Source organism: Natator depressus, chromosome 27, assembly GCF_965152275.1.
Source record: "Natator depressus isolate rNatDep1 chromosome 27, rNatDep2.hap1, whole genome shotgun sequence".
Lineage (NCBI taxonomy): Eukaryota > Metazoa > Chordata > Testudines > Cheloniidae > Natator > Natator depressus.
In genome coordinates, this window is record NC_134260.1 from 12,464,561 (window position 1) to 12,488,261 (window position 23,701).

General features: G+C 43.4%; 1 protein-coding gene across 4 annotated transcripts; it reads right to left on the minus strand.

The window, feature by feature from the left end:
- On the minus strand, positions 1-20,135 carry MED1 (mediator complex subunit 1). Of its 4 annotated transcripts, none has more exons than XM_074940497.1 (18): positions 20,077-20,135; positions 16,760-16,866; positions 15,441-15,519; positions 14,836-14,890; positions 14,578-14,710; positions 13,757-13,785; positions 13,218-13,289; positions 12,177-12,251; positions 11,445-11,518; positions 10,926-11,015; positions 9,479-9,590; positions 8,879-9,003; positions 8,570-8,688; positions 6,782-6,983; positions 6,449-6,544; positions 6,219-6,324; positions 4,329-4,469; positions 1-752 (listed from the first exon to the last, which is right to left on the minus strand). In XM_074940497.1, exons 1-18 carry the CDS (start codon positions 20,102-20,104, stop codon positions 677-679), a joined length of 1,719 nt encoding a protein of 572 aa, XP_074796598.1. In that variant the 5' UTR covers positions 20,105-20,135; the 3' UTR covers positions 1-676. The 4 variants fall into 4 exon arrangements, with proteins under 4 accessions (XP_074796598.1, XP_074796596.1, XP_074796595.1 ...); XM_074940495.1 differs by having other exon boundaries at positions 1-4,151; XM_074940494.1 differs by having other exon boundaries at positions 1-4,469.
- Positions 20,136-23,701: the final 3,566 nt, after the last annotated feature.

Below are 23,701 nucleotides of genomic sequence, written 5' to 3' on the forward strand. Positions count from 1 at the left end.
GGGGGGGCATGGGGAATGCTTGTGTGTGTGTTACCAGCAGTGCTGCTGTGGAAAAATGTGCTGCACACACACAAAAATTAAAAACTCCCCTTAGGCACTTTTGCAACAGAAAGATTAAAAAAATAAGGCCTGATTCCACAAACCGTTTGCGCACACGAGTAACAATAGTTGCACTGACTTCAAATGGGATTTTTTACAATGAATAAAGTTAAGCCTATTCTTAAGTATTTGCAGGATTGGGCCCTAAATGTATCTCTGTAAAGGTTGTGAATTTTCACAGCACTGGGATTCTGGGGAATTTCGTTTCCTTTAAACCTAGCAAACAGCGCTCAGATCAGGGCAAAGCATGCTGCGATTTTACCACCTTTCCCAAAGCTACAGTGGCTGCACATTTTCCAAGCTTTCCTAACCCACAGCTAACCAAGCTCCCACTCTCCCAGAGTCCCTTCAAACCCTGCATCACACCATTTAAATATAGAGACTGCATGAAAACCAAACAGCATGAGGCATTCAAATAGGGACATAAATAAATAGCTAAAATGCAAGGTCAATCAAACATCGACATAAATATCCTTCATCGCTTTGACCTGGAATAAAACGCTGATGTCCATCAAAACACAGTGCCTGATTTTGCAGAGCTGCTGCTGTCAATGGAAGATGAAGATCCTCAGCACCTCTAAGAATCAGACACTAAATGATGAAGAAACTCCATAAAAGAAACCTGCAAAGCATTTCTCTTTTCTCCAGCCACCCTTCAAAAAAAGAGAAAACCACAAGCCCCAAACATTAAAATATGCCCTAAAGTTATTAGCTCAAAACTTTCTAAAAACTTCTCATGAAAAGGAGAGGGAGGGGGGAAAAATCTGATTCTCCCACAATAATTTATGTTTCTGCACCAATTTAGGGTCTGTTCCTCCAAACACTTACCCACATGCTTAACTCTACGCCCACTGACTTTACAGGACTATTAATACGTGTAAAATTCAGCATGTGTGTAAATGGGCTGCATACTTGGGGCCACAGTCAGAAGACTGGTTTGCCATTCCCAGTCAGAAAGATCAGCACTCGCAGGTATTCTGTGCAGGTTTTTGAGATCCTCAGGAATACTGTTTTCATTTTAAACCATGTCCCTCAAGGTAAGTGTAGTACTCTAAAATGAACGATTCTTCGCCTGCTATCTCTAGAACCCGCTAGGGGGTTCTAGAGATCTTTTAAAATTTTTTTTTTTTAATTAATTGCCAATCAGAGCAACATCCATGAGGTCATCATCTTCCTCCCCAATCAAAAAATCAGGGCTTGGCCGAGATGGCCTGTCAGCTGATAGGATAGCACTACTTGTCATGGACAGAGTCTGGTCAGAAGAAATAGGTGATTTAGACCAACTTTCTGGTTTAATGCTGTGTGACTTCTTCTTGTCTCTGTCTTTGTCACGATCCCTATCTCTGTCACGGTCTTTGTCTTTCACTTTCTTCTTCTCTTTTTTGTGCTTCTTATGTTTTTCTGAACTATATTCCGGCAGTGGCCTAATGCCATCATCAGAGCTGGGACTGTTCTGATAGGATTTCTCTGCTATAGAGGAGCCAGACTCGCTCTCACTGTCTATGTTTTGAGGAGTGTATGCTGGTGACTTACTGTGGCTGGGTGAGCAACGTTCATGCTTTGGAGTAGACCCACTGATCAGAGGGGATCCATAGCTTTTGGAAGAAGCCATCTGAGGCCTTAAGCTATCCCCACCTCCTTCCCCAGGTTTCTGCAAGGTTACTTTGGCTTTTATGCTAGGGGAACCACCATCGTGTTTGCTGATGATAATCTTGGCCACTCCAGTACTACCAATGTTTTTGGAATCCGAAGTCTTCTTGGAAGAGTCAACAGATCCTCCAGAAACAGAGACTTTGGATTTGTCTTTGTCACTTTTCTCCCGCTTCCCCTGAAATTCACCTCCAGACATGTTGTGTTTGGAGGACAAAGAATGGCTTGAGGAATTGGAACTTGGCCCCATCTGTCCATCCATTGGGTCTTCACCTCCAGGCCCACTAGTAACAACCCCATGTTTAAGTTTGTCTATGACTGCAATCAAGGATGGCTTCTTGTTTCTGCTTGGAGATTTGCCCTTGGAGCTTCCATGCTGGTTCTGAGATGAAGACATGGAAGAACCACTAGATGAAAAGGAAGATGAAGATGTTGTAGAAGAGTTTGATGAAGGAGGTGGTTTCTGGGACATGGACCCAGAGGATCCCATTCCTGAAGAGGACTTCATATTTGACCCTGATCCAGTCCCAGACATATGTGAGCCCCCAGAACCTGAAGTGATAGGCGATTTTGCTTTAGATGACGGGGGAGTACCTGGAACAGGTTTCATTGGAGAGGCAAGCTTGTCAGAACCCCCTGATGGTCTAGAATGTGAAGGAGAAATGTTTGGTTTACTCATGGAAGGGTTCATCAGTGATGAAGGCTTCCCTTGAGGCTTCATCTTGGTACCTCCGGAACTGCTGCTGAGGCCATGTTTGGTGATAGGGGAGGATCCAGGCTTTCCCACAGACTGAGCTGAGCTTTTTGACTGACCTGAACCTGAGCCACCTTGGCTCAGGTAGAGGCTGCTGCTCATCTTTGAGCCAGAAGACCCTTCTGATTTGCTGCTTTTTACTTTGCCCGAGGCAGAAGAGGAGGAGGAAGAGGAGGACGAATGGCTGTGATGGCTTTTACTGCTCGAGGAGACAGAGCCACTACTTGTATACTGGCCGTGTGATGGTTTGCCAACAGTCACTGTCCCTTTGGGGATCTGAATTGTGATTTTTGGAATAGGAGGAGTGGCTACACCAGGAGGAGTCTGAGATCTGCCTGAACTTCCAGGAGATTTTGACCCGCCGGAGCTTGCTGGTGGGGTGAAAGGTCTGTTTGATGAACTATGAGAGGGAGATTTCCCTTCTATGTCTGCTTTCTTCCGCTTTGGAAGCTTTTCTTTACTTTTACCATCACTGGACGGGGTCCGGCTGCGTTTTCCTGGCTTACCATCTAGCCCAGGACCCGATAAACTACTCCCAGAGCCATTGCCTTCTTTTACCCGTTTCTGAGACTTTTCCTTTCCCAAATCCCCTGTACTTAGTAAAGGGCTCTGGCTTCCACTGTGATGCTCCATAATGTCAGAGGACCCCAGGGTTTTGCTCGCAGCTGCAATAATACTAAAGTCAACCATGTCTGCCTGATTGCTTCCTTTAAATTTATTTTCTCCCCCGTCACCCCCCAACACTTGCACTCCCAAACTACTTAGGGCCTGGGATGCAAAGCCCTTGAAATCGTCAGCATCTCCACTCTGACTGCTCTCATCGAAGTACTCCTCCCCAAAGCCACTCTGACTCTGACTGTTCAGTAAGTCAGGGTTGAAATCTACTCCTTCAGGGAAAAAATGGTTTGAAGAGTCACTGTTTGGGCTCACAGTCGCATCTGCTATAAGGTCGGCTGGATCAGTGTACGGGGTCTCACTGCTATTTGTCTGAAAGACATCTGGGTCAAATAGGGCACTTTGTGAATGTCCTGAACTAGAAGAGTCCCTTACAGGCGTTCCAATGGGTGGACAGTCCTCGCTAGTGCTGGGGAGCTTGGCAGCCTCCTCTGCTATATCAGAAAGGATATCAGTAACATCAGCTCCAATGCTGTCTGAACTGGAAAGTCGAACCATCCTCTGAATACTGGGCTGAGAGTGAGGTATAGGCTGGGGGTACGTAGTAGGAGGAGTGCTGCACTGACTGGGCGCTGGAGTAATATGAGGGGTATCCAGAGTATCGGCGGTCATGTTGACATCAAAAATCGGGTTCTGGGAATCAACGTCCATTGAAAACAGCTCTCTCTGAAAATCATCCTCAGTTTGATGCTTGGGCTTGTCTGCTGGTGTGCGAGATTTTTTTTTCTTTTGCTTGTTCCCCCCAGGGCCCATTTCCATTCTGGGGGAGCCAGAAGAAGAGTTCTGCCTTTCAAGAGGGCTGCTCCCATACAGAGTGGAGAAGTCCTGAGGAGGATTGTCTTTAAGGAGGTTCATGAGCATCGGGTGGTTCTTGGTGTTGCTTGCTGGTGAGGACACTGGTGGTGGCGTGTGATGGGGAGGGGTTGGACTTGAGCCTATGGTAGACCCCACATTCCCTGTGATCTGCAACAAACTAGTGAGAATAGGGTTCTGAGACACTTTGCTGTAGTCCTCCCCATGGCCCACCGAGTCATGCCTCTCTTTCATGCTCATGCTCATGTTAAACAGGGTAGTGATGGGCCCCCCCGGAAAAGTGTTTGTTGGTGTAGTGGTACCACTCATGGGGTTGCTGCCTGTGGTCATGCCGTACCCTGGGCTGCTGGCGGGGGGCAGGTTTTTCTTCACCATGTCTTCTACTGTCTCTGCAATAAGGGACAGGGCTGGTGTATCTGCCTGAATGGTTTCTGCCTTTCTACGAATGGCTCTCATCGTCACAGGAATGGACATACATCTGCAAGACAGAACGCGTGAAGGATTTAGTATGCAATTTGCTCATGTATAGAAACTGTCAACTAAAGAGTTTTAAAAACATTACAGGATTCACTGCAGCTCTGAGAGTTAGGAATTATCTCCCTTTTGCAGGAGGGTAAACTAATGCAAATCGCAAGAGACTTGCCTCAGGTCACATGGCAAGACAGCAACTGAGCCAGGAATTGCCAGAATTTAGACTCTTTTGTTCCCTGCTGTATCTATTCATAGCTACTCTATCATACTCCTCTAACCACTGAACAACCAGTGCCTCTCTACATTGCCTTCATTAATATTATCTGCTACATTTTTAATTACAATCAAACTTTAATAATTAGTAACTAAGTAATACTTAAGAGAAGAAGGATGATCTTGCAGCTAAAGAGATTGGGAGTTAGGAGGGATAGGTTCTGTTCCCAGCTCTGCCACAAGCTCTGTGTGTGACCTTGGGCAAGTCAACTTAATCTGTGCCTCAGTTTCCCCATCTATAAAATAGGAATAATCATACTGACCTGGAAGGTAGGTAATTCATCAACATTGATAAAGAAGTCTGTAGGGTCTCTGTATGTGCAGAGCATTATTAACAGCTCGTAGTTTTCTAAATGCTTCCAATGTTGCCTGGGGCTGAGTAATTTTGATAAATGTAAAGTCTGGGGGGTGGCAGGGCTATCAAATGTTGGAACTGTGAGTGAGTCACCCTCTAATTCAAAGAGAGGCAGAGACTTTGAAGGCAAATGCAAGCTCATCATGAAGCATGAAAACACATACAACTAAGACAGGCATCCAGGAAACAAATATTTAATAAGGTCAGCTGTTGCTGCTCCACAGTTACAGTTGGAACCGAGATTCCAATACAGCCCTGGTTTTGCCTCCCTTTCTCCCAACCATCATTTGCCTGAAATCCACAGACAAAGGATGAATGGCTTCAAATCTGGTAGGTTTTGTCCAAGGCTGGCGTAGAAAACTCTCAACAACAGTTGAAGTGCAATAGAAATGGAGTTCTGGAATGATGCCACCCAGACAGAGGTGTTCATCAGAATTCAGAAGTCTTTTAATGATATTTTGTCTCTTTTGTAGCTAAGAAATAGAAAGGATAATGGAAGCAGTATGTACCAGTAGACAGGGCATTAGACAGAGGCTCAAGTGACTTGGCTTATATTCCCATCTCTGCCACTTGCCTGCTCGGTGACCTTGGGCATATGACTGTAAACCTCCGTGCCTCAGTTTCCCCATCCGTATAATGGGAATAATGCTACTTAAGTCATTTGTAAAGTGCTTTGAGATTTATGGATGAAAATTGCTACAAAAGATCTAGGCATTATTATTTATTTGTATTATTGTAACACTATTACTATTATACAGAGATTTGAGGAGGCTAGAAATCTATGTTGCATGCTTAAAACAATGATTGTTAAGCAAGAGTTACTGATTTATTAACTTGGTTTCATTAGACACCTTCTATTCAAAATTGGAAGACTACAAATGTTCAGCTATTCAAGCCCTCTCTTTGGCTGAATAAACTGTAGTGCTTTATAAATAGCTATGGAGGATAGTCTGAGCGAGGTAGCAGGTGATACACAACGGGATCTTTCTGCAGAAAAATGAACTGTAGAACCACTGTCCCCTAGATATTTGTGAAGTGCCCACCAGTATCTGGGTGCTAATGTTCTGGGGATTTATAAAAGATGCTCTGAGTAGCATCTTATTGCAACACAGAGAAGGCCTGGTTTACCTCTGAACAACTTTGGCAATGAAGTCATCCGTGCAGATGAGAGCATCAGAGAGCCCTTTATATAGTTTACAGTTCACATGTGTGGAGTCCTGCACATCCATGACCACTGAAAGACAGAGAGGAGGCATTTGGGAGAAATTAAACTTCCAACTGTAGTGGCAAAAAACAACACCCCTATCTTCACCTGAAATCCATTTATAAATACATGCTTTTCACTGAACCCTACTCACCACACACCAGGGAGTCATTCACAGGATGCTGAAAGGATACACTGAAGCAGGAATCTGAGAGGGGACAAACTTCAAATTGCAGGATCCCAGGAGAATCTGAAAGACACAGGAGCTGGTAAATGCAGCATCTTCACAGCACAAGAGACAAAGACAGACATGAGCTCAAATATAGCCATTGAAAAGAAAGAAAAATAAAATGGTGAAGCAAAGCAGCCTGGGCCTCTAATTTCCTATTCCCCAAACCCGCCGTCTGATTCTAATATGCTACAGAAAACAATCCAGGATCATCTCCAGTCACAGAATTTTATTTATGTTAGTCAATGTGTCACCCACCTTCTTTTAAAACAGTTCGCTTGACACAACTGCCAATCAGTGTGTTGTAGGCCACTTGATGCCTGATCAAGTTGAGGATGAGAGGAACCCGGCCAGGGTGCTGGAAGGTGATTTTACTAATGAGAGTTCCTTGCAGGCTCCTTCCATCTGGAAGAGGAGCATCCTTGTTCAGGAAATAGCAGTGCTGCTGTCCTGGAAGAGCCTAGGAAACAACCTGTGCTTTACCCCAATGGTACTGGATACAAGGAAGTAAAGACAGCTACCAAAGCAAGTGCAGCTCCAAAATCTGTGTCATGCTAAGTTACCTTTGTGGTTGGAATTGACAAACATTGGAGAGACACTTTCTAAGAATCAAACCCTTTTATAAACTGATTTACAACCTGAACCAACAAAATACCAGTCTAGAAATACCACTGCCAAGAATGATAATATCACTCTGTACCTCTATACTGCCCCATCAGAGGTTCTCAAAGCACTTTTATACACAGTAAACTTCACTGTCCTTTTGTGAGGTGGTTAAGTATTGATCCATTTTACAGTTGGGGAAACGGAGGCACAGAAGGTGAAATCTTGGCCTCACTGAATTCAATGTGAGTTTTATATTGACTTCAGTGAGTTCAGGGTTTCACACAAACTGTTTAAGTGACTTACCCAAAGGTCACACAATGTAGTCAGTGGAACAGCCACATACAGAACCCAAGAATGCTATCTCCCAGATCTCTGCCCTAACCACCACGGTGACATTCCACCTCTCATGATGCTTGGGTTTTATAATTACACAGTCAAAGTCAATTCCCACTCATTGTACCTGCAAATGCAAAAACATCTATAAACCCACAAAAAGTCCATTCAAATTACATTAAGAATCTAAGATACCTATAGAAGCCAGATAAATCCATGTTAATGTAAACAATCAGTCACTTGCTGTGTACAGATATTGGAATGTTCAATGGAAACTGCATCCCTCAACACAGTAGCCAACCCAGAAAGTACCTTTCTCTTCCCTCTTCACATCAGCTACAAGTTTTCCAGCTCATGGCAGTCACTCAGAGAAGCAGTGGTTTAACAGTACAGATGATTTCAATACCTTCCCATAAATCCAGGCTCCGGCATACCATAATTTTGGCTACCTTCATAGTTCTCATCTGTGCAACTAACCCAATCAAAAGAGCAAGTCTGTCCTTAGGAGGATCAGATCATTAGCACAGGCACATATTTAAAAGAGGTCATTTGTCAAATGTTATTAGACCAAATTGCTGATCTCCTCTGGTCACCTTACATTCTCCACTTGTGTTCTGGTATGTGATTCTCAGTTAAATAGAAACATTAAACAAGACAACCCATGCAGACAAACTCATTGGTTGCACATGCATCGGTTTATTTACCAACAGTCTGATACAACAGTACATAGTGGTTTTGGGTTACCTTTTGTAATGGCGGTAGATCAGTTGCAAAAAGAAACTCTTGCAGTCCAGAGGATGACAAATCCACAGTTAAGACAGGACAATTAACCTACTGTGGTTGTGTCTTTTCCAGCATTCTGGCTTGGATAACAGGTTGTGTCTACGCACAAAAGCTGTAGCTCTTTAAGTATAACTGCATCCACTCTAAGGGCTGTACTGGAATAACTATTGATAAAAACATGCCCCTAATTGACAGTTATACTGGTACAAGAGAAGGCTGGAGTTGTATTTAATAGATTCCAGTTCAGGGTTTCTAACTCTTTTCAAGAGTCTTCAACCTGCCTCTTCTGTGTGCTTAGTTCCCCAGTTCTAGTGACATACTTACTGCATAGAAGCGCATGTTGTGGTTTAAAGGTACAGAATCGGTCTCCTTGGATAACTCAAACTGTGTGATCAGCTCATACAGGGGGACAAACGTTGGCGGGGTGTCAAACAATGGGATTCCTGAGGGGAAACAGCAGATCATAATGACATCACAGAGCTAAAAGGAGCTGCACAATAATATGGACCTAGTCAATCCTCAAAAGCACATATAAAAGAGAGTATAAGAGTTTGGGTTAAACTCACTTGGTGTGCTTAAAACAATCTACTAGTAAAAGCTCGTGAATACTTGTCCGATAGAGTTACAGCCCACCTGTGCAGCTCTGCAGTTTCTGAATGAAAACCCGGGATACTGGAATAGGTCGTGGGAACTTCAAGAAGAAGCAAGCTGGCAAGTCAACACTGTTGGCACTGGTGACTGATGAGAAGGATGGAGTCCTAAAACATTGAAGTTACTTGTTATTTTTTATTACATGCATATTTATATTTATGTAGGTACATTATGCTCCTATCCCCCGAAAACAATGCCTGAGTACCATACAAACATTAATGAATTTATCCTCACAACACACTTGTAAGGTAGAAAAGTATTATGGTGTATGCACAGAAACATTTTTTAAAGTGTATATATATTTTAAGTGTAAGATACACATTTTATCCTCTGCCCAAACATAAGTATCGTGTCTGTTACTTCTGAAAAATTACGACACTTGATTAACACCTGAAAACTAGGCTTCACTCATGTCTCAAGTGCAGGGTATTTCACAGATCAGGGCAACATCAAATCCCATGACTGATGATATGACATTGTGTTATTGACATGCCTCGGAAAGATGACTCAAAAGAGTGACATGCCAGCAGCATCTGAATGAGGCCACTGTGAGAGGCCCCAGCAGAAGTGCCCTTTCCTTACCCTTTGTTGTCAACAGGATGAGATCCCATAATTAATGGTGCAATTGGGAGTTTGTACATAGCCAAGGTTCCTTCGATTGTTATCGACGCGTTCATGCCCAAAGACCGAGGGACTGGAAGGGGAGGCAAGAGAAAGGAGACCATATCAAAACCTGCTGGAAAACCCATTCATGTGTTGTAGGAGTTAAAAATACTGCTCACACAGAGATGTGTTATTTGTCTATGTAGCACCACTTTTAAGGTTTGATATAGCCTAGTTTGAGTGTGCAGCCTTTTGTTTATGCTATTTGAAGTTCTATTTCTGGAGTGGGCTTGTTACCGGTCAGCAATAACTTTCAGGTGACTTTACAAGCTTGCAGTACACGTCTATGTGCAAAATTATTTATGATTTTGGAGCATTTCAGCCCCAGTGTCTTATTTTTCCAAGTTGTCTCGCTTTTGCTAGATACGGAGCTTGGTGTTACTGTATAAAATGCTACCTAAGAGCAAACCCCTACGAACAGGTGTGGAAGTTTACTATTCTCGTCCTACAAAAAGCCACACTCATAATCACAGCTGGAACCGGGGAAAGAATTTTTTTTAGTTTTTTTTTTAAAATTAATCAATATAAAATAAACCTAGAGTTAGCCATCCTGGATGAAATTCACCCCAGTGCAGAGGGCCAGCATATTTCGAGGGCTTAAGCAGGATTTAAGTAATGCACTGGCTTTGTGCAGGCCTGCACAGAAGTGGATTTCACCTCCAGAGGTCAACTGTACCCAGAAAATGGGAGAAGTGTCCCAGGGTTTGCATGTGCTTATCAAACCTATGTCCGTCACTCTGCCCTTGATTCTCTCATATTGGAGAGCAGTGGTTGCAGACAGCCAAATGGTCATGACTCCCTGATCCTGGCTGTCCAGCCCCAGTGGAAGCTGGAGTAGCAGGGGATCTAGTTTAACTTCTGCCACTGGTGTAAGGTCCTGAATGGACCATTGGCTTTATGTTAGTGGATGACCAAGAGCACTGGAGCTCTGCTTCGCCCTGCTCCTCTCGCCCTTGGAACACATCTGCCATGACCTCTCCTTTCTGTTATGCCAGGGGCAAGGGGGCTGGCTAGCGTAGAAAGCAGAAGAGCCACCTCTGCCAGCTATCTGCTGGTGAAGACTTCCCCTATGCAGTGTGAATTCTCCATCAGTCAGCTCCAGATAGGAAGGCCATTTTGTGCCGCTTATGAAGGAGAAGCCAGCCATCAATCTTCAGAATTCTACACTTTCCTCAAAAATCTAAACTCTACCACCAGTGAGTCAGTCACTCACGCTATAAAGAAGCGGCCTTCTTCTACAATATTCTTGCCTCTGACTTCATAGAAAAGTTTAAACAAAACTAGGAACAAGTTTTAGACAGACTGAAAATCTTATGTGCCTAAAGTACAATCAAAGTGACCAGAAGCAGCCTTTTAGGTGACGTACCGTTGTTCTCATGCAAAATAATGGGGGCTCCGGTGCCTTCTTCAAATAAATCATAGGGTGAAACATAATACTTGAGATTCATCAGATGACCTGTGGGAAACAGGCTTGTTAATGAGGGCCTTGATGGATGAGTTACTCTGATCCTTCATAAAAGTCACTAGCAACCAGACCATACTCACTTTGCAATACTGCACAGCACATGAAGTGCAAGGCTGTTCAAACAGTCACTCTTTTTAACAGAGGCCAAGATGTCTGACAGAGAGAAACTGTGCATTCTAAATCCAGTATACTGAGTGATTTTGTAAAAGTAAAACTACCCTACTGGATCATGAGATACTTAGAAATATGTAGATGACCATCACTCTTACACTGGCAACTCTTATCCACTATTAGTATCTGCTAATATGAAGCTCAGCTACCATCCGTAAAGGTTTAAGTCACCTGAATAAAATCAGACAACTAAGAAGGGTCTGTTCAATCCCCTTTTCTCTCTTTTGGTTACACAAAAGACACAGATACCTCCACTTCTTGGGGTGAGATACCCAACACTGCCATGAAGAATCTTGTCGAGGGGACTTGCGTTGGTGGCTTGCCTACAACAGAGAGAATAGTACATTTAGGATGTGCTGGAGCATAGCCCGAATCCCAAACATCTAAGCACTGGTGGCTCCTTTAAGATCTTACAATACACACTTCACAGTCAGATAAAAATAAATATCTTAAGCTCCACACTGTAACTGGAAAATGTCGCAAAGTATTGGCAAAAGGAGTCATCAGTTTCCCCACTAGCTAAGTGGGTTTTAGTCCACTAAACCTACAACAGTAAAAGCTAACGTAAGTGGTTCCCAACCTGTTTTGTTGGAACAACCCCTGTGATCAGTGGCTGATCAACCCCATCCCAGGATCTCCTCCTGCTAGATACTAAAAAAGCTGCTGTATCTATTTTTTTTTTTTTTGGTCAGTCTCTCGTCCACGCTGTCTCTGCTCTTTTTCTATCTCTCTTTTTCATCCTCAGCCTGTTTTTTCCTCACCTTCTATTTCAATTGCTCATTCTGCAGTTAAACACAGACTTTAGAAAAGCCGAAAAAATTATGAACAGTTTCTATAATGCTTTGTATCAACCTCCAGTTGCATGGGGTTGCTCTAATGTAAGCATCAGTTTTTAAAAAGAAGTCAGAAAGTACCGGTCTCATCATGCCGCCAATTCATGCCCAGGTATTGAGAAAATCAAAGGTGTATAAATGGTCTTACCAGTACATCACTGCCATCTTTGAGAGATCCAGCTCCAAAGATTGAAGAGCCAAGTACATTTTAGTTTTAAGTTTGCTTGAAAAAAAGCAATATGGAAAAAAAAAAAAAAAGAATTCAAGAAACTGTACAGAACCTAAAGTTACCTCAGAACTTCAGATTAAATTCTTTACTAAAAGTATTACCCTAATCATGGTATTAAATCACTAAAGACAGTCATTTTTTCCTATTATGGTTTCAATGTAAACTGATAAGACATATAAACAGTGAATGATACAATGTCTCACATCTTAGATTGTATATTATATTTTCTCTTCTTTTCTCAATTTGTACAGAGCAAATCATGTACATAAGTATTCCTAATTTGGTATCTGTGTACTTCATGATTATAATAAAATATAAAATTAAGGGATTTACACGTACATCTGTGTTTTTTAAATAAAAAATGCACAGAACCACAGAGGAGAAAATGAAAAGAATAAGAATTTTTATGCTTCATAGTCTTAACTTAGGCCCTGATCCTGCAAACATGTATGCACCTGAATAACCCAATGTAAGCCCTTCGGGGCAGGGACTGTCTTTTTGTTCTGTGCTTTTACAACGCCTAGCACAATGGGATCCTGGTCCACAACTGGGACTCTTAGGCACAATGGTAATTCAAATAAATACACAGAGGATCAGGGCATTGGTAAGGAAATTTGTTAATATAGTTTATCTTGACAGTGACCTTTAAATGCAGTGCTTTTTTATGTATAAAGACAGATGGTTATCAAGATAAAAAAGTTTTTCAAGTCTCTTAATGTAAGAAAATTGACAAATGGATTCCCAAGCAAATGACATAATGTGTTAGAGATTTGCAACTTGGGCTCCAATATTATAAACACTTATACACAGTCTTAACTTTAAGCACACAAGCAGGCGCACAGAAGCCAACAGGACTAGTCACCTGTGTAAAATTAACATGGGTTAAGTGCTTGCAGAATTGGGGCCTAAACTGGATATATAACCATGGGGGCGGGAGGAGAATACACTACATACACTTACTTGTCTCCAGGAAGTTTATAAAGGTTCACAAGCCCCTTTAGATGCTTAGAGAATTCATCAAAGTTTTTCTCTCTAGGAGGAGGAAAAAATTGTCATTGTTAAGCAATTTAGATAAATCGTTCATAGTAGATCATTTTATTTTTAAGACTTATTATCTTTATAATACAATTCTTAAATCACTTAGGAATTTACTTTTGCAACATGAAAACTGCGAAAATATGTTTCTTTAATCACTGCCTTTAATATTCGCAGTTGATTTAGTTTTAGCTTTTTGTTTTTTAAATGTCTTTGCAAAACACCCTGGTCAAGAGACAATTGTGTGGCCTCGTACAGAGGCTTCAGAGGTACCATGCATGATGAAAAGAGTCAGGAAGCCCTAGCCAAACGAAGCCAGAAAAACTCTTGTGAAAGTGCAAAGACTTTGTGAAGAAGGAACAGTTACCAACTGCTGTACAATTCCTCCCATAAAATAGTACTGCTGATCAATATCAGGGAAAAGAATCTTTTTCAGGATGCAATGAACAGCTGTTTTTGCTCACCTCAGCTGTTGCACCAGTTCTGGACAGCTCTGAAATGGAAAGAACATACACTACATTCATTTCAAATTCATCTGTGACTTTTGAACATTTCTATGACTATAAAATACAGGGACAGAATGAGGTTTCTGACCATTATCTTCTGGTCGGAAACAGTTTTACACTCACTGCTCTACACCAGCATGGTTCTGATGCCCTGTTTGTCAATCACTTGCAGCACAAATTCATTTAATACCATCTCCTGTTAAACAACTATACCAGTTTTCAAACTTGGGGGCTTTAAGTTGAATACCTAAATCCATATGTAGGTATCTACTAAAAGTGGCATGGTTTTCAGACGTGCAATTAAATCAATGGGAATTGCAGATGCTACTGCCTCTGAAAAATCAGGCCACTTTTTTATGATTCCTAACTTTAGGCCTCCAAGTTGAAACATTTTGACCCAAGTTTCCATCTTCCATCTACAGAACTGTAAGTTTTATCAATGATAAAGAAATATGCTGAAGGAAACCAATAAAAAGCTGCAGATAACTGTAATTCTGCTTTGTCAATTGATTATACTTGACTCAAAGAAAAATATGGACCATTATCTAAGAGGTTCTTGTTCACATGCACAGAACTGAACCAATCACCAAATTTAGGAGTGAGAAGGAATCTGCCCATGGAGGTTTTCACCTCCCACTGAAGCCATGAGTAGAGATTTTCTATGAGAACTAGATGGACATATTTTACACAATTGATTCCCTGTGTTTGTGCAGAGGGGAGGCAAACCAACACGGCTTGCCTTTGGCGTTACCCATCTCCTCTTTCTAGGTTATACGTACCACAGGATTTTCTCCATGGTGCGCCACCTTCACATCACACAGCAGCCCTGTAGGATCTAACTGGACTTCCACATAGAACATGTCTGAAGTGATGTAACATTCAGTGCCATTTGCACTAAGGTGAGATCCAAGGCTTACATACAAAACAAAACAAAAATTGCTATGAGATGCACACAAAAAACAATCAAACCAGCAGTGAGATTATGATGATTCTGTACAGATACACAGGAAATGTTTCTGCCACAAAAGAAGACTTACCCATTTTGTCTAGCTATAGACTCCAAGCGATCGGTCATGGCAGGCAGAGATGATACTAAACAGGAAAGACACAAGGCAAGTTTAGATCGAATGACTCTTACTTTTCCCATAGGAGTGTATTCCTTTGGCACTAAGTGCAGTCTCAACTACCCTTCCTCACACACACACAAGCCAACATTACACACTTGTACAGTTACACTTCTGGGTGTGCGCACATATGAATTATCCACATGCAAAATATAGCAGGAGCAATTTTTAAAAAGAAAAATACAGCCCACCATCGCAGTCACAACTGCAAAGAAATGAACTGATATTCTTCCATGTTCCCATACCTAATCACTTTTGGGTTGAGGCCAGGCAAATGGTTTAGAATAAAATACTACTGGCAACCTAAACTATGACATTCTACTGTGGCATAAGTGGTAAATATGTGCGTGTGAAAGTGTGCGCGCATATATGTCAATGCACATACCATAAACACAAAATGAAACATTTGCTATTTCTGTTTGTTTTTACAATTTAATATTTCTATCATATTTCATTCTGAACACCGTGGAAAGCGTAAGTACATTTTTTGTTGTTACATTTCCAAAGAGTTTACCAACCTTTTAATGCTTTCTGCAAAGTCTCCAAACAGCTCACCAGATGTTGATGGCCCCCAGAGTTCATCGCAACCCGTTTTTCCTAAGTGAAAAGGGAGAAAACAACCCCCATTTGTATGCAATGTTCATCAAGAGTGAGTCATTATAACTATTATTCAGGGCCAAATGTTGTTTATTCAAACAATTTAAAGTAAATTAAATCCCATCCCAGAATTACTCTTCCATTTAGGTCCCTAAAATGAGAACAGGAGCAAGATAACAAAGATATCCACTGCACACACACCTCTTTTTTTTTCTTAAGCAGCTGATTGAATTGGAGGAACTGACTCTAGTAGCTTTTTATATATGCATAATCCTAAACAAACAGAATAATAAAGGAAGAAATGGGGGGAGGGGGAGGGAATAGCCAGGCATGCAAATTTCACACATCACAGAACAATATTTGCAGAAAACTTTTCGTTACCTTTCCCTAGCATGACCAGACGTCCTGATTTTATAGGGACAGTCCTGATATTTGGGGCTTTTTCTTATATAGGCTCCTATTACCCCCCACCCCCATCCCGATTTTTCACACTTACTATCTGGTCGCCCTATCTTTCCCTTCCCCATTGCTGCCTTTTCAACAAACACACCAGCCGGGCAGTGGTGCTAAAACTGAAAGCAACATGCCTAGTATTAGGAACACTTCTACAATAACTTGGTGCAGTGTCTCACAAATTAACTGTACTTCTACCAGAAAAGAAGAATGAATGAGACTGTGCTGCATAACTGCACTAACAGCTAGTTGCCAAAGGGGACTGGTACCTTAGTTCTAAGTAGACACTGCAGTCCAGTGGTTAAGGGCAGCAGGATCATGGGCTCTATTCCTGACTCTGCCAATGTTCCATGGGTGTTAGCCCTTGGGTAAGCTACATCTTCTCCTTGTGTCTGTTCCGATGAAGTGAGCTGTAGCTCACGAAAGCTTACGCTCAAATAAATTTGTTAGTCTCTAAGGTGCCACAAGCACTCCTTTTCTTGTTTCTCCTTAGTCTGTCTTGTCTATTTAAATTATAAACTTTCTCAGGCAGGAACTATTTCTCCCTGTTTTACAAAAAGATAGAGTTTTACCAGTTGCACCTAGAGGGACCCTGATCTTGGCTATGCCCTCTAGGTGCAACTGGTAAAACTCTATCTTCTATGAGCGATTGTAAGGATTAATATTTTGCAAATCACCTTGAGATAGCTGGCTGAGAAGTGCTAAAGAAGTATTACTACTAATCCAGACTACATAACTACACCATTCTCCCACTAAACAATCTCATCCAGACTCCTCCAATTCTCACCATGACTTGACGGACAAGCTTCACCGTTTCAGTCCAAGGTCTGTTTTGGTTAAACTTTGCATGAAGTCTTTCCAAGAGAGAACTCATCTTATTCAGCTTCTCCGTTTCTACAGGACAAATGATATGGGACAACTCAGTCAGGGGGCCTGCCACTGTTTAATCTCCGTACTGACAATAAAATTCAAACTTTTACAAATAAAAACTCCTGCGAGTTCCAAATAAAAGATGTGTCCTTTGCCCTTAACAGCAACATAAAACAATTCAGAGAAATTTTACTTATTGCCACTTTACTCTTCTCTCTCTCTCTCACACACACACAGTTAAATAATGCAAAGATTGTACCAAAGATCATCAAACCCAGGAGACTATAAGACTTCAAATAACTCCTGGGGAAATCAGTAGTACTATATGTGTGAGTAAGATGTGAGAGTGGGATTTGGTCCATCTTGTTTAGTCTTGGTACTGCATTATAACTGACGGGGTACCCCTTGCAGACACAAGAGGATGGTTTAAAGACCTGCTGAAACCTCAAGGAAAACAGAAGATAAGAAGTATAGCAGTTCTTTAAAGAGGGGAGTTTCTACTTTTAATCTCCTGTCTCTTATTGCACTGTATACACATAGTTCCTCTCCAACTCTTTTGTTCTACTAACCTCATTGTATGGCAAAGATCCTCCGCACAGACCACCTTCTCTCCCAACCTCCCACTACATATTCCTCAACCATTTGTATTCTGTGAATCTCCAGGAAGGAAGCCACAGATCACAGTTTGAGATCCACTGTAATCACATTCATGTATTCAATTATTTTCTTTTTTTAAAAACACCTTCACAGCACTGAATGGAAGTCAACATAACACACTATAAAGACTGCAACTGGAGCCCATTTACAGTGAAGGACCTGACCGAGGCAGCGACAGTTGGAATGCCATACAGGGAGGGACTCGTGCCCCGACCCAATTGCCAGCACCTCAGAGGGCTCAAAATTCTATGATTTAGAGGTATTCTGACCTGCCTAGTGGGATGGAGCCAATACCGAAGGGTTGGTATCCTGTGGGCATGGTATCATTAGGTTGCAGAGATGTCCTAGAACAGGGATTGCTATTTGCACACTGCAAGGGAGTGACACAATTCGGGATTTCACAGTAAATGGGGTTTCAAGGGACACCATCACTTGAAATCTAGTCATTTTAAAAAAATGAGTGTCATGTCTCAGCCTCCTCCCTAGCACCACAACCCTTACTCATATCCCACCCTGGTGCGAAGGCGAGGTCATGGGGGGAGGAAGGAGGGCGGAGCACAGCACCTGATGCACAGGATTGCAGTGGCACTCAGGTTTGGCCCAGCCACACCTCAATTGTGACAGGAGCCACTGCCGCGGGGTGAGTGCAGGGCAGGCTCATTTACCAACTCCCCCGCCCTCCCCTCTGCACCAGGCCAGGACAAATGAATGTTTGCCTGTTTTTGCACCTGTGGTTTCATTATTTCTGTGGGTCCAACTGAACCCATGCTAATGCCACACCTGCTTTCATTAGAAAAGAAACAGGTTCCTCTATAGTTAGACTCTTTGAAATGTACAGCAATCATCACAGTTTATTTTAGCAACCTCATCTGAGTTGTCAGATCCAAGAAAAACAGAGGGAAACAGCACCTGATGATGTAAGTTACTGCTCATGTAAACACACATCTAGGGACTTTTCAAACTCAGGTTGGTGATGGAACAGATCAGAGGTTCCTAAACTGTGGAGAACACCTCTAGGGCAAGGGAAGCACAACGTTATTAGGGGAATGTGAGGACCTGACTGTGCTGTGCTGAAGAGTCTGAGCCAAGAGGGGCCCAGTCGGGTAAGAGAAGCGGATGGGGGGCTGTGTGGGCAGTCTCAGATGTTAGGACCAGGTTCCCTGTTCATCTCACTCCCCCACTGCCACTGCTGCCAACTGGCCGTTACCATGCTCTGCTGGGGAAGCCAGAAGGGACTCTGCAAGAAAGAAGCTGTAGGCTGTCCCCCTTACTTTTGATACCCCTGCAGCACAGAGCACCTTCCTGTCCCCAGCCCTTCAGTACAGCCCCAGGGAACCAAGCCCCAGCTGCCTCCCCTGCTGGACAGAGCCTGAGTAGAGGAAGCAGACAGAGCTTAGTGCCCCAGGGCCAGGCTAAGGGGCCAAAGTCAGGAGAGGGCCCCTACTCATAGGGTGCAGCATTCTGCTGCTCTCCTGATCCAAGCAGGGCTCCATTTGCTTCCCTGCACAGGGAGGAGTGTGATAGGCAGGGAGCCAGGTTCCATCAGCCAAGACCACCCCAACCCCTGTAGGTAGTGGAAACTGCCACATGGGACACACCCACTCTGCTCCCCATAGGTGGCAGGCATCCCTCCCTCAACGTGGGTACCGGACACTCACCCCGTGCGTACCAGGCACCCCACACAAGGGCGTGTGTGCTCAGGACATGAATCTCCAAAGGAGGGCTCAGCAAAAAAAAAGTTTTTTGGGGGAACTTCTGGACTAAACTGTATCATTCACTGACAGTGTAATAGCAACTGAAGGGGCATGTTTGATGAAGGTGAAGGTGTCTGCAATCTGATCTATTTTATGCTACACCCATCCCCAAAAGATCTCAAACTCCACTATATAATGCTTATCTTGATCAAAGGGCAAGCTATTTTGATCAACATAAAGCTTTGCACAGTAGGACCTACTGTAACCTCTCCTGGGCCATATATGATCATGCTGGATCAACATGGCTTAGGTAGCCGTACGTTCCGTATACCAGGAGACCACGCAGCCCAAGATGAAACATCCCACCCTAGACAGCTGTGCTGTCCTCAGGCTGCTCCCACGAAGATGCAGCAGCCTGGGCTAGGAACCCGTAAGCTCCAGCAACCATTCACATCCCACTGGGGCGACAGGCAGCGAAGAACCCCAGCGTGCATGGGCTGTATTGCTGTGACGGATGTGGGTGGCCGTGGGCCCCCCTATGTCGGTCCCCTTCCATGCAGGGTAGCAGAGCAACATGGTAGCAACGGGGGGGGGGGGGCAACGTGTATGTAGGGAGGAAATAACTCCCCATTAGCCCAGCAAGGAGCAGGGAGCAACCTAAATCCCTTGGAACTGACGGGGGGGGGAGCTGAACGCAGGGAAGGGGGCGGGGGCAGCAGAATCTCAGAGGGAAGTTGGGGAGCAGATCGCCCCCTTCCCTAGAAGCCAGGGCTCCCCCTACAGCGTCTGGGGCTCCCCCTTCAACTCCCCCCCCCGAGCCCCGCCTCTCCCAGGGCCAGGGCCAGGGCCAGGGCCAGGGCCAAGCCTCCCCCCCCCGACTCACCCTCGGCGCCCCCCTGTGCCGCCTTCATCCCGTGGGCCGGTGCGGGCCTGGGAGCGGGGCGGGAGGGAGGAGGGCCCCGGGGCAGGCCGCAGGCGCCGGCCTGGCGTAGAGCAGGTACCCGCGGCCGGGCCCCTCCCGCTCGGGCCTCAGTCCGCGGCGGCCACCGCCGCCAGCCCAACGGCCATGGCTACGCTCCAAACCGCGCGACACTTCCGCCTTCTCGCAGTCACCGAGACGCCTCGCGAGAGCGGAAAGGCTAGACCCGGGATGGGGGCGGGGGGTGGTGTCATCTCGCGAGACTTGCGGGGCTCGGTCTTTCCCTCCGGCCCTCCCCTTCCTCGGGCAGCGGGGCTGGGTCGTGAGAGGTCACAGGCGAGGGGCACGTGTGCGCCCATGCGGTGCCCAGGAGGGTCACAGGGTAGGCAGTGGTTTTCTGCAAGGCGAGAAGGAAAAGGGGGGGGGGGGGGTGTTTTACGTCCGCAGGTGGAAAAAAACTGCCACTGAAGCCAAAATGTTACAAAAATATTTAATTGCCGGGGGGGGAAAAAAAAACCTAAAAAGTTTGAAACAGAAAAGTTTCATCCCCTCCCCCCCACTTTGTAAAATAGCTGAAGCAGCAAATTGTGGTTACTGCTGGGGGAAGGGTAGCACACATCTCAAAACCTACCATCCCAACAGCTAAGAGACTTAACATAAGTAATGCAAAAGCAGGGCAAATTATTTTAGACAAGACAGGATTCTTTTCTTGGGCCGAAACAACATTGCTGTAACTTCAGCTTCATAATTCCCTGTTTCAGCTAGCACTTTACCATTATGAAAACAAGATACCCCATGTCAATATGAGGCAGAAAATTTCATGTCAAAAATGGGACAGTTAACAGACTTATTTATAAAGTAAGTTTAATATCACAGGTGATGTGCAGGGGTTATGAAGGAAGCTGCAAAAGCAGCCTCCACTGACTAAAGTCAGACCCCATAAAACTTATAGTAATCCAGCCTGAACCAACTATTGGGTTATAAAATGGGGTAAGAAGAGACTTGAGGAATTAGTGGTTTCATTGGGTATGGCAATTACATTAATATGTATGTACCTAATTCACAGTGTTGTAGCCACATATGTCCCAAGATGGATGAGGTAATAGCTTTTATTGGTCCAACTTTTGCTGGTGAAAGAGACAAGATTAATACTGTGCCCCAATACACTTTTCAAGATCCATGGGTCCTATACATGCCTATCACATCATTCAATGTATTTCATCCAGTGCACTAAATGCTCCAGTAACAACCATGTAGGTGAAATGAGAAATCAGTATGTTCTCCAATAAGTTCACTCAGAAAAATGATGAGACAAGAACACTATATCAGCTGTAAGTAAATACTTTTCACAAAATGATCGCTCCCTATCTGACCTCTTAGTCCTCATCGGAAACCTGCACATCACCTTCAAAATACAAACCTGGGTAGTGGGTCACTTTACCTTGAATGGTTTCTTGCAACAGGCATTAAATCCTTATACCAATTTGTTCCACCTTGTATTTTGCTAGGACACTCTTGAGTATGTGCCCCACACCTAAGAAGAGTTGTGTACATTCAAAAAAAAACTTATCTTTTACTGGATCAGCTTCTGTTGGTGAAAGACATTACTTCACCCACTATGTATCTAATGTGTAATTTATCTGATCTGCAACTTCCTACTAAGGTGCCACAAGTACTCCTGTTCTTCTTCCTGCTACAGGAACCGGTAGACAAAAAAGTTTAGGCCCTACATTAACAGTTACAGTTACAGTTCTAAACACATCTAAAGTGAGCTTTTAAACTTATTATAGGTTTTACACCTTTCTCCCCAAAGAAGGTTTTTAAGAGGCTATGTTAGGCACCTTTACAATTAGAAAAATCTATGTAAAATAACAAGTCCTCAAAATATATTAACTATTTTTACATTATTTTTATCCAGTGGCTATTGTTGCTCCCTTTCATTGAGTCAGGTCTTCTGCAGCTGAACGTTGCTTGGCTTTTACAACAGATGGCTTTCATCAGAAGGCCTCAAAGAACTTTACAGGCATGAAAGCTCACAACACCCAAAAATAAGGGGTCACTAGTCCCCTAAAGGGGAAACAATACAAGAGCATGGGGAAGAAAATATCCCAAGCGCGTAGCATTCTTCTTGGAGCAGGATATAATCTGTCAGGCATCTAGTTTTTTGTAGGCAGCCACACTCCCCATCAGGCCCAAATGCATAGTTCTAGCTCCTTGTAGAGTAAACAGAAAGATGCCCTTTTGTAGAATCCAAGAAGTATACCTGCTTCACTCCTACAGTATGGCAAACAAAGATCTCTTCTTAGGAGAGTTTGCCTAAGCAGTTGATTTTAACCACCTCCAGACAGAGAGATAGGCAGGCACTCTTCTCTCCCCCTGGGGAAATCCAGCCTACTTTCATACCTTCCCTCTTTATGGCACTGACTTCCTGTTAATAAGCCACACCTGAAGACCCTCTTCTCCAAGAGTGGCAGCTCAGGCAATCTTTGTGAATGGAATAGGATTCTCTCTTTCCCCAAGGAAAGAGATTTATCCCCACTCAATGGCCTATCGTGCAGGGTACATATGACTTATCACGTACCCATGTGAGGTAGTGAATACAAATAAATTAATATTTAACAAAAAAGTAATGGAAAACTGTCCCGATAAAACTAGTAGATTTGCCAATGCAATACAAATGGGGGAAAATGCTACCTAGGACTATAATGGTTGTCACTTTTTTTTACAGAATAATCACTCTGAAATTCATGACATGTGGAGGTAGAATTCATATCCTTCTGCTCCAGAAAGCACTGCATTCTACCAAGTAAACTAAAGGAGAATCTCCTTCAGCTGTTAGCAGTATAGGGCCTCTGATGCACAGGTCTGATTCCATCCAGTAGAGAACTGTGTTGAACACTTATACAGGCCAGCTCATTACAATCTTGTAATAAATCACAGTGCTCTCTGTGGAACCAAACACACGTTATAGCGGATCAAATTGAAGAATAAAATCAGGGTGCAAGGAGGTCATCTGTCTACCAGGATATTAGTGAGGCCCTGATCCTGTAATGAGCTCCATGTAGTAGGCGTCCCAAAAAGGAAGTTAGAAAGTAACTTGATTGTGGTTTTGAAGTACCTATATGTGAAGATTTCTGATAGATTAAATAAACCTTTACTACCAGACAAAAGCATAACAAGATCCAATGGCTGGAAATGTAAGCTAGACAAATTCAAACCGGAAATTAGGTACAGATTTGCTAACAACAATATGTGGGGTGGGACACAATTAACCATTGGAACAGCTTGCTGAAAGGAGTGGTGGATTCTCCATTTCTTGAAGTCTTTACATCAAGATTGGATGTCTTTAAGCTGTTACGAGCAGGACAGTGGGGTGGGAGGAAGTTTTGTTTCATGGTCTCTGTGTGTATATAATGTCTTCTGCAGTTTCCACAATATGCTATGCATCCGATGAAGTGAGCTGTAGCTCACGAAAGCTCAATATGCTCAAATAAACTGGTTTCAGAGTAACAGCCGTGTTAGTCTGTATTCGTAAAAAGAAAAAAGAAAAGGAGTACTTGTGGCACCTTAGAGACTAACCAGTTTATTT